At 44.6% G+C, this 11919-nt stretch overlaps 1 protein-coding gene across 1 annotated transcript in view; it reads right to left on the bottom strand.

The window, feature by feature from the left end:
• Window positions 1–6265: 6265 nt before the first annotated feature.
• The window catches only part of TTBK1 (tau tubulin kinase 1), a gene marked incomplete at its 5' end in the record, with an annotated part of 42830 nt that continues 37176 nt past the window's right edge, over window positions 6266–11919 (bottom strand). Inside the window, 2 exons of the mRNA XM_009867288.1 lie at window positions 6266–6857; window positions 9027–9202. Coding sequence (XP_009865590.1) covers window positions 6266–6857; window positions 9027–9202 — 768 coding nt within the window. The remainder of the gene's footprint in view (window positions 6858–9026; window positions 9203–11919) is intronic.

Raw genomic sequence — 11919 nt, 5'->3', positions numbered from 1 at the left:
ACAACTCTCTGACTTCTTCCCTTCAACCAACCAGTTCACAATCCGCCTCAGTATCCGATCATCCAGAACACACATCCTCCGTTTAGCTAAAAGGACACTGTGGGAGACAGTGTCAAATGCTTTACTGAAATCAAGACAAATCACATCCACTGCACTGCCATCATCTACCCAACTGGTTATATCCTCAAAAAAGGCTATGAGGTTGGTCAAAGTTTTGATTGTTATGACCTGTATATATATATATATGTATGTTTGTGTGTGTGTATATATATCTAAAAAACAAGCACATGTGAACATTACTTCTCTTACAGTATCATCCTTTTCCTAAGCCTTTATTCCCAACACATGTATGGAGAGGGACCCTGAATCTAAAGAGTGTAAGGGACAGATGCCAACTCTACATACACCCTTCTCTGTCTGCTGGCAAGCTCTTCTCATGTGGAGGGAAGCTGGAGGAGCTGAATGTCAAGGAATTCAAGGAATTACATAATCTAAGAAAGGCACCAAGCGCAACTCAGTGGAAACTACATCGAGTGAGGGTCAATGAGAGTCTGCTCCTCTTCTGCAAATGTCCATTTCTCACCACTGAGAAATGGTCCCTCAGGTCCCCTCCAAGCAGCCTACAGATGGTGTTGCAAAAGCAAAAGGAAACCAAGACATACAGCACACTTTTGCATCTCATTTTTCCTGTCGCCTTCTTCCCCCAGTCTACCCCTTCTGCCCAGGGTTATAAACCTGAGAGCCCGCTGTGTTCTGCTTCTATCAGTTGCTTGATTATTTCAGCTTAGATTTTCTCCTTTCTGCCTCAGAGACAGTGAAGTTCTAATTCCTGTCCTCTCCTCCTGCTTGTCTATAGGCAGCCTGTGAGTGACAAAGATTTCGTTCATCACTGCTCCAGGGTCTGGGGCCACAGAGGCCACCAGGTCCAAAATATAACCCAGAGAAAGCCCTGCTCTGCTTTCAGTACCCAGTGCACATCAGAGCTCCTGCAGGAAACAGACCCAGGGCTCTACAGGTAGAACAGATCACACAAAATGCTAGAACCCTGTCCTTGCTGTGAGTCAGCCCTCTCTTGCATCTCTGTGTCCCTTTCCGAGGAATAATAATCACCCGCTCACATCAACGGAGGAAGGGAACAGCATACTGGCTTTGCTCAAGTGGGTGTCCCCTGGCCAGCTGTGCTGCTCCAAAGGGTATCAGGCACCATCACAACTACAGCAGCCCCTCAGATGGGGATGAAGTTCAGGAGCACGGGGGCACCTGTGGGCTTGGCACCAGAACAGCAGATGTTTTCTTGGCTCTGTGAAGGTCTTGGCGAGTTTTTTACAGAAGAAAATGAGTGGCTATAAGTGAAGTTGGACTCCCAGGAGAAGCTGGCCCAGGCAGCCTGCGCAATGTGCTTCTGCTTGGCTCCTGTTTCATCCACAGTATCACCAACACAGGCTGAGCATCCTTGTGTGACCTCTCAGAAAAGGCACCAATGGTGGGGTAGGGCTGGGAAGCGCTCATTGGTTCTACAACTGCTACCCTCTAAGGGTCAAGACATGGGCAACTTTAAATAAGTTCGTTCATGGCCCTCTCCTGGCTGTGGAAGGCTGGCTATGGGAAAAAAAGAGGCTAACAGAGCACCACGGGAGATTTCTTAAAGAGTGATTCTAACTACAGAGCTAAGTTGGTGAGGAAATACACCAGATGCCTCTTCACATCGAGACCTTTTCTAAAGATGAACTGTTGGCTCTGGGAGATGGGATTGTAAAACACAGTGCAAGCAAAATGCTCACCAAACTTTGCAGAATATATCCAAGAATAGGTAAGGAAGAGTTAGTACAATCTCCCACTGTTATTTCACTTGGGACAGGCACATTTTAGGCAGGCAAGTCTCAAAACACTTTGTTCAATGCCAGTTGCACTAGCAGCAAGGGAGATTCAGAGTCAAGAAATACCTACACGCACAGATGTACAGTCAGAAATAATTGCTAAAACTCATAAATGTATGAATATTTGTGCTTCTTTCCAACACAGAAGGCAGCAGGAAGTTGCCATCCCTGTGAAGTGCCAGTGAATTTACTCAGCATATTTAAGAACTTGGCAGATTTTTAAATTATTTTGCTAGGTGGCACTATGAGTGATTTCCAACAACAGCAATCCTAAATCAGGATCAATATGTAAACAGAAATGCAGGTTCAATCATTTTTTCCCACTAATTTTAGCTATTTTTATAGCTAAAAACATGAAGCTTTATCTGCACATTAGTGCACAAAAATAAGCCGAGATTTATTAGCACATTCTTGAAATGCATACATTGCAAACCCTAAGAGCTCTGTTAAACAGCTGGCCAGGTGCTTGGTGCTGCACTGAGTGCTGCACAGACAGGGGGGCTTGAACAGGACATAGTTTCATGACAGACCTGTTCTCCCTCTACACCAGGGCTTCCCATGAGGTTTATGCTCCACTACAGCTGTCTTCTTGTCCGTTGAAACTGGGAGATATCTCACATGTGAGAATATCTGGGTCAGAAATTCCCGCAGGCTATTCAGAGCCTCCTCTGCACTTGACTTTCCCCACAGCAGCATCTGTTCATGCTGTGCTCCCTCTTACACTCACGCAGTTTCATGAGGACACCACCATCCCTCACACTTGCACTACCAACGGATTCCTACACTTGAACAAACTTCTGAGCTCTAAATGAGGATAACCTAGGGAACTATGGGTTGGTCAGCCTGGAAAGGGCAGGGAAGGAGCCATTTCCAAATATATGAAGAAGAAGGTGACTGAGCAGGCAGCAGGGATATATGAAGGGGAAATCAAGCCTGATGAACCCGATAGCTTTCTGTGATGAGGTGATTGGGTGGGAGGTTGTTTACCTTGACTTTAGCAAGGTTTCTAACATCGTCTCCCACAACATCCTCATAGGCAAAATGATGACATATAGGCTAGATAATTAGTTGGGACTGAAAACTGGCCAAGCAGCTGGGCTCAAAGCATTGTGCTTGGGGAAACGAAGTCCAGCTGGAGGCCAGTCACTAGTGGTGTAGCCACGGCTTGATACTGGGGCCACTGCTGTTTAACAATTTCATTAACGACTGGGATGTCGGATGCAGGTTCACAGATGGTACAAAACTGGGAGGAGTGGCTGATACACCAGAGGCTTGTGCTGATTATTCAGAGGTGCCTAGATAGGCTGGTAAAATGGGCAAAAAGGAATTTCATGAAGTTCAACAAAGGGAAGCACAAAGTTCTGCACCTGGGAAGGAACAGTACACCTTGGGGGCCAACTCTCTGGAAAGCAATTTCACAGAGAAGCACCTGGAGGCCCTGGTGAACACTAAGCTGAACACAAGCCAACGAGAGGCTTTTGTGGCAAAAAGGACCAACAGCCTTCTGGGCTGCATTGGGAGGAGCAGTGCCCAGCAGGTTGAGATCCTTCCCCTCTACTCATCATTGGTGAGGCACAGCTGGAGTCCTGTCTTGCAGTTCTGGGCTGTCCAGTACAAGAGAGACATGAACATACTGGAGACAGCCCAGTGAGGGGTCACAAAGATGATGAAAGGATTGGAGTACTCCTCAATTGAGGAAAGGATGAGAGAGCTAGGACTGTTTAGTCTCAGGAAGACTCAGGGCAGATTATTATCAACATTTACAAATACCTGATGGGAAAAAGACGATGGATACAGACTCTGCTTAGTGGTGCCCAGCGAAAGGACTAGAAGAAATGGGCATAAATTGAAATACAGAAAATTCAATTTAAACATAAGAAACTGTTGTGGGATTTTTTTTACTTTAAAGGTGATTGAACACTGAAACAGGCTGTCCAGGGATCTTGTGGAGTCTCCATCCTCGGTTGGACACTGTCCTGAGCAACCTGCCCTAGGTGATCCGTCTTGGAGCAGAGGCTGGGACTAGATGATCTCCAGAGGTCGCTTCCAACCTCAACCATGGCTGCAGAGATCACTGTCTTTTTGCAGTAACAAGTAATGGCTTATATGTTGGAGCCACAGAACGGAGGAACAGAAGGAAGAGTTAAAGCAGGGATTATCCACTTGCTCTTAGTTAATAGTTTGCTGAAACCAATGGATGATCACCAGGCTTTGGGAGACTAGAATGAGGTCCCAAATCCGTACAACAAGGCCTATGACCTTAGTCATGGTAGTTCTGCATTTAGTGATGTTTTTACCTATCTTAAAGACTCAGTCCATACTGAAAGAGAAGGAAGATTTACTCATACACACAGAGTATGTAATCACGTTTTCAGTCAAACCCAGAGGAAGTCCGAGCCTGAGCTACAGGAAACATCTGTCATTGCTAGCGAGGCCCACAGTATTTTCATTGGTTATGTTCTTGGTCAACTTATTAGCACCCCAACCAACTGTTCCTCCATCTCTGCCGTACCTAAGGAGAGCAGGCTTCAGCTTTCCTTTAGGCAACAAGGCATTTTGCCTTTGAGAGTTAGCAGCGGTTTTGTAACCACAAATGGAAAAATGTCACTGCAAAGCTGTGTATATAGAGGCAAATGAAGGATCCAGACATCAAAGGAAGCACAACTCAGTCCTGGCCAGCCAAAGAAGTTGGTCTGCATGTACAAAGCAGGAGTAACCAGAGGGTACTTCAGAACATAGGAGCAAAACACCTCAGTCTGCTGGAGAACTACGGCTGCCTAATATACTAGCAGTGATCACCCACAAACCTATTAATTCACCCTTTTTGCCTGCTTTTTAAATCACTTGTGCCATGGCCAGGAAGGCACCTCCAGCCTTCTTTCACTACGCAAAACATGTCAGTGAAGTGTCCCTGCTGGTTCTTCCCAGGTGGCTCTTGCCATATTCATTGTGTCTTGCAGATCTTGCCCATCTTGCACTAACCAGACTAATAAGTGTCCAGACAAGCAAATTCAGACACAGGCTCGTCCAACTCTGCCGATCTTGCCTTGGCAATCTCTAGATATCTGGGACATTCAAAATATTGGCTTTATACAGCAAACACCTCCACCTAGGAACCTTGCAACTGGACGCAGTCTCCACAAGAAGCGCTTACTGCAACTATTCTGTGCTCAGCAGCACAGTCACAGTTGTCCCTGCTGTCAAGACTTCTATCCTTCCTGTAAATGCTGCAGCCTCATACCCGTTAGCAAGGAGGACCTTGTCTGGCAGGCAAGGATTTGGTTTGATTGTTTTTGTATAATTTCTTGTACCATTCACATGTTGCTGACAAAACTAACAGCCCTTTTTTTCTTGTACCTCTCCAGGACCCAGAAAAGAGAAGAATCTGGGCAGAAGGATGTTGTTTTGACATGCTCCAGTCCAGTGAATACTCCCATAGAGAATAAGCTCACGAGGGGGACGGAGTTACCCTGTTCCAGAAGGGAACAAGCAGACTGCATGAACATGGGCTGCAGGAGGGTATCACAGTGTACATGTCCCAAGACTTGCCTGCTCTTGGCTACACTAAAGGATTCTACGTGTTTGAGAGATCTTCATTAACATACAAATACAAAAAGCACTCGGGATAACTATTTTATTGTCTCTTGCAGTGAATACTTTGAGACAGCTTTCTTCTGAATGTCTGAGAAATGAAGACTAGATATGACACAGGAACTTTGAGCCTAACAATATATTGTGTTTTTTTCAGGGATCTACTAAATTACTTCCCACTAAAAACTTTTTATTTTCAGAGGACCACATTAAAAAGTGAAACCAAAGAAAAAAACCCTCTACAACTATCTGGAAAGAGACCACAGTAGGTAAGGATCATTTCTCTGAGTAAATATCTGGTAGCAACAAGGCCAGACACTGAAGTAAAGTTGACAGAATACGTGTGCTGGTTACTCTGAGCTTTCTACTAGGTATTAAGAATAAATTTTAATGTCAGGGAATTATTTTATAATTTGCGTTGCTGCAGGCCTGTGCAGTACTGTGATTAGATTAGAGGGCATTCTCTCGCCGTACACTGCTGAGAAACTATGTGGAGAAGATTTGCTAGCAACACCTGCATACACCTAAGCGATTATTAACAAAACACAGTGGGAGAGCATTAAGAGAACTGGTTAAAGACAGCCACAACCACAATTATGCTCTTCTCTTGTCCCTGTGTCAAAACAGCTGAAAGACGTTGATAACAGTGTGTCCTTAGCAGAGGACATCGTTCCTAGCTGTAAGGAGCACTTCTAAGGTGTTCACAACATTTGCAAGAACTGTCAGAAAGAGTTTCACAAGAGCTTGGAATCACAGACTTCTCCAGCATTGCTGAAGTCTCCTAAGATGATGCTATGCTAGGCAACAAGATACAGACCCAGGGATCTTACCTGTCTTTGAGGACCAGTAGGTTCAGATTCTCGTCTCCTTTGTCGGATAGCTGGTGCTGAATGTAGGGGGGAGTGGGCTGGACTTCCTGTTTGCTGTTCGTGTTTACTGTCAGACACTGTTTGAGAAGGTCCTTCATGTCTGTGGGAACTGTCCTCCTCAGTCACAGGCTGCATACCCCGACTTCGCCCATCATGGGTCTTCGGCCTGACTGCAGCATCTGCCCCCAAGCGCCTTCTCTCCTCACCGTCTTCAATAGGTCTTAGTTCCTCAGGCTCCTCATCCGTGGTTCCAGAGGTGCTTGGCTCAGCACCTGGGTGAAAGTCTTTCAGCTCTGTCTCCTTATCGATGATAACCCACTCCTTGCTATCAAAGTCCTCCTCCTCTGCAAGTGGCACTGAGCGGAAAGCGTTGCTGAGGGCTTCGTGTTCCACGGAAGCAGACACATCCATCCTACCACTCGCCTGCCGGTCAGCCTGGCCAGTATCAATCGACAGCATCTGGGCTGGCTGGGAGGAGCATACAAGCCGCGATGGAGAGCCAGGTAAATCCATTCGAGATCTAAAGACAGAACACAAAGCCATTAAAAACAGATCAAGTTTGTGGCTGAAGTTAGGGATAGTAAGAGCTGAGAGAAAACTTGTATAGTCTACCTCGCTTGCTTCTTGGTACACTTCAGAAAGACAGGCTTATATAAATGTCCTGGTTTGAGCTAAACAGAATCAATTCTGTCTTGTGATCTTCCCTTTCAGCTAAGTCTCTTCAAAAAGACTGCACTTTCTGAAGTTAACAGGATATTTTTGCAGACAGTGTCTGCTACTAGAAGTGATAAGGATTGATGTCTATAGTTACTACAAAGGATTGGTATGCAGAAAGGCTCTTGCTTATACTTGTTTGTCTAGTGACCAAGGTCCCTGCTAAATCTTGTGTATCCCATTCTGGATGCTGAGAAGTAAAAGGGTCAACATACATTTGGGTTTTGTATATATTTGTATATACTTCTTTATTTCCACTATTTTCATACTATTACAATTATTGGTTTACTGAAGCAGTTTTAGTTTTCTTTTCTCATCTGTAAGTCTCTCTCAGCCTTATTCATTTTTCCCTTCCCATTTGGGGAGGGAGTGGGCTTATTAGAGAACATCTGTCATTTGTTCAGAGCTGGCCCAGCCCTAACCCTACAGAGCCTATGACAGCATAAAGATGTTCCCTCTAAAGTGCTTCGGTATGACAGCCAATTCAGCATTTAACATCTCACTTCCTTTTAGATGGCAAGATGATAATCAGTTTCCCCTAGAACTATCAATATACTCTTTCTCCTTTGGTAAGTTCTGCGGGTTTACAGGAAAAAAACACAAGCCAATAAAACCCAAACTCAAAACACTCCTAAATCTGCTGTCTGACTTAACAGTGTCGCTGCTGGGCTCCTATAGCCTTTTCAGCCGCACTGTCCCATGAAAATAGAATAGAGAGAAGACTGAGTGGCAGAGTGGGATTGTATTTGCACCGTGCTTGGTGCAGGCTACTTGGAAGAAGAAAAAAGATCTTGAGCTCAAAAGCAGGAGCTGAGGGAAGAAAGTAGGATAAAGGGCTGTGTTTTGGATAAGACATATTGTCTACACTAAGCATGAGTAGACAAGGAAGAGTGGGAGAAATAAAGGAAGGACTTAAAAGCATTCAGTGAATTTACAGGACTAGTCTTGCTGACTGTTAGAAATGGCTTTTTTCCCTTCCTATTTTAAAGAGCCTTTCTTCTGAGCAAGAAAAAGAAGAGGTAGCAAGACCTAAGATTTGTCGTTCAATTCCTAAATTATTAATAGCAATACAAACAACCTTTTGTGCACTACAGCGAAGCACTGCAGCTTTCCCCAGCCACTCAGAATAAAACAGTACCTAGCAAACTTGGGGTAGTGCTAGGGGCTCGTCCCCTCTCTTGTTCTTTTTGATCCCCCTTCATTTCCAGCTATTGACCTTTCACGACACTTCCTCTGACAGATTTTCTCTGGAAAGAAGGCCTGTCTCTCCCCCACCTCACTTAAAGGGGCCGTTTCACCAGTACATCCTGCAGCCCCAGTCTGTGTCCTGATTTTCAATGGGAAAAGGAAGACAGAGTAACAAAGGATGTCAAAGGGGTTACCAGCACCAAGGACTAATGTCTTGTAAAATGTGTTCTCCTGCACGCAATACTTGAAAAAGCTTCTTTTCGTTATTTTTATTTTTTTTTAATTTATTTCTTTGCTGTGGATCTGAGCGAAAGCATTTCTACTATCTTCAAAATCAGAGTGTTATGTGTGCTTTCTACATGCAAATATGTGCAATGCTATATGCTCAAAAATGAACACTATTATTACTATTAATGAAAAATAATTTGACAATGAAACCCACCAGATCAGGATCTGCTAGCTAGCTCCCAGAATACACGCATACCTGTATATATTCCCTCCCACCTCAGGCCAGCCAAAAGCTTTGTGACTGTTTACATCATCTCTGATCTGATGCTTTGCCTTCCCTCTGACAAATGTCCCTCCTTCCATCTGTGGAGTTGTTCTCATCCAGGGACAGGATGAGAATCATTCCCACTAAACTCTCCTTAATAACAGACATCATAAACATCATAAAGCCCATGAACACCTCTGCCCAGAAATGAACTTCCAGGGCCTCCTGATCTAATTATAGTCAATCTTCAAGACACTGCTAAAAGCAGCAGGAGGCTACGGAGGGTGAGCAAACCTTCTTTCATGCAGATCTGCTTTGCCATCAGCAGTGGAGAGGCGTTCTGACTCGGGGCTGTTCACACGGCGATATCGGAGGGAGCGCACTTGTGCGGTGGGGGACTCCGGAGGCACTCGGACAGGGGAACTGGGGCAGACACCATTTCTCTGCTCCTCTTCCACCATGCACTGAGTCTGTAGGGGATAAACACAGAGAACCTCAACATCTGTCCAAAGACATTGATTTCCCATCCTTCACTGCTGCTCTCTAGGCTTTCTTCCAGGATACAGCTTCAGTTGCATTTTCACAATCTACGCAAGCAACACCTGAAGGAATGCAAGGGCCTGTATGTCCTGGCAATTATCTGGCAATTATCTAGTATTAAAACAAAGTTTTAAACACGTTTATAAGTTGGCCTTTGCATTTCAATTACCCTGAATAGTTGATCCAAAGGACTATTCTACTGCATAGACAAACCCAAACTGCTTATCCAAGATGTCTAAAGAGCCCTTTTTTGTCAATATTTGTCTATGCAGGCTCCATGCATTATATTGCAATGTACATTCTGACGACCTTGATATGACTACGCCATCTTCTAATTCCCAAAGAGGTTTTGCGGGTTTGGGGTGGTTTTTTCGGGTTTTTTTTGTGTTTGTTTTAAAAATCTTTGTCTAAACAAAGTCCTCCAGGGCATACACTCAACCACAACATCTGTAAGAGTTTTCCACAGACTCAAAGTCATGAGGGACCCGAACATGCTCATGGATACTTTGTGAGTGTTCATTCTCTACCAGTATATATTTTCTCTTTTCATGCAGCCTGGGTGAATTTGATTATTTTTTTTAATTTAGCAGCAAAGGAGCAAAAAGTACATGACTGTAACACAGCTGCCTTCTGCCTTCCACTGCGCTTTCTCCCCTTGGAAGAGAAGACTTGCTTAGGCAAAAACATAGAGGCAGAGCGGTCCAAGGGCTACGGCAGTGCTCTAGGATTTACATTCAACGCTGCCATGCTGCCAGCCGTGCAACCTCAGCTGCTGCACACTGCCTCTGTGTGAGGCAAGGTCCTGGCACGCCCTGTGTGTACCTCTGTTGACACTTGTCCTCTATTAATACCAGAGGTTCTGAATGCCAGCAGGCTTCTCAGCAAAATGCTGCTGATCAAAACAGTCGCCTTTGTGCCTGGCTGCATATATGGCAAGTCAACCAGTGTCCATAAATCAGCAGATCTAAACCATCCAGCCTGGGTTTGGAATCCATAAGTAAGAAGCCTTTACAGCCAGGGAGAGGGGAGGACAACTTTCAGGCATCACAGTAAAAGCAGAATAGATGATAATGATATCATCTGTAATCCATTCCAGCCAGGAGAAGGTTAATGACATAGAAAGGTCAAATGTGTCTGTGAAAGAAGCAAAGTGCTGATGTAACTGCAGGGTAACCAGCAACCTGGTAAGATCCAGGAGCAGAGAATCGGGGGAGGGTGTTGGAGAGAAGGAAGAGGCATCTGAAAAAACAGAATGAGAACCTTGATCTAGTGGAGGAATGACAACCAGAAGGAGGATTCGGAAAGGTCAGTGACAACAAGGAAACTATCCTAGGCACAGAAACTGGAGAAGCGGGACAGAAAGACATCTGAACCGTGTAAATGGAGAAATAAGGTTGTCCTTAGAGAGGTACTGGCGAGAAAAAACATGGCAAGATCTACTCATCACCTGAACACAAAGAGCAAGACAGGGAGAGCCAGAGTTACTTCTAATGCTGCAAGACTGGAAGATGAAGGAAGGTGACGCTGTGAATAGCAGAAGGGGGTTTTACACAGCGGCTGCCCTTGCAGTTCTGAAAGACACAAGGGATGCTTGAGATTACAAGCAGAGGTGAAGCTGTGCCCCTACGTATCATATCTGCAGTCTCTTTTTTTTTCTCCATGTGGTGACTGTGACCTAAATTAAAACTGATTCCCTCCCAGAGAACAGTCAGACTAAAGATAATAAGCCTAGCAGAGTGAACGGACGGGCAAGAGTCAGACTAAAGATAACAACCCTCACAGAGCGAAAGGACAGACTTCTTTAGCTTTGGAGAGCGTGATGCCCTGGGCTCTATTTCATAGACCGCTGGGTAGCTACAGAGCTTGTTAGAACTGAAATGCTTGTTGCCACGCTGACTCCCTAAGCTCCTTTACCAGTGCACCGACAAGAAATAGCATATCCCTCAGCAGGAGAGTCACCTGGTCATGCTGTGGATCTTGCGGAAACCTCTCCTGGCTCTAGCTGCTGTTATGACAGGGCTTGTGAATGACAGCGCTGGGTATCTAAGACATGACATACAACTAGCACGCAGAAAGGACATTTAGGGCTCCCTTGTGCAATGTCAGTCTGACTGAAGAGCATCAAGGCACCTGGTGGTTCAAAGGAACAGAAAAACACATAGGAGTTACCAGGAGTTTTCTGTAATACTCTTTTTTTTTTGTATGTTGTGGAAACAGAACTGTTCCACTCTAGAGGTTTTTCTTATTTCATGCGTCTTCAAATGAGATCTGGGAATGCATACAGCTTGCCAGTGAAAGATGAAGAAGTGATTTGAACTTGGTTTATAATTCTCAATAGCGGGAAATGCTGCTGGTAATGTTCCATACAGACAACACATTGATCCAAATTACTTGCACTGGAAAATTTTAAGTAAGTTAGATGATATTATTTCTTGTCCACGAATAAAGTTTTCTAATGAGACTAAGAATAGTAGAGCTATCTATAGGGCTGAAAGAAGGACTAACTTTGTGCCAGTAGAGACCGAAGTGGGTTCTGGTCAGACCTAGAAGTGTGGTAGATTTTACATGCTAATCCATAATTGTACATTAAAAACAGTTTTCTGAAGTGAATCCAGTACGCCCTGATAATATTTTAAGTCTGATAAAG

Source organism: Apaloderma vittatum, unplaced genomic scaffold (genome assembly GCF_000703405.1).
Source record: "Apaloderma vittatum isolate BGI_N311 unplaced genomic scaffold, ASM70340v1 scaffold23020, whole genome shotgun sequence".
In the NCBI taxonomy this organism is placed as follows: domain Eukaryota; kingdom Metazoa; phylum Chordata; class Aves; order Trogoniformes; family Trogonidae; genus Apaloderma; species Apaloderma vittatum.
The sequence above is the reverse complement of the archived record's forward strand: the minus strand, read 5'-3'. Positions and strand labels throughout refer to the sequence as shown.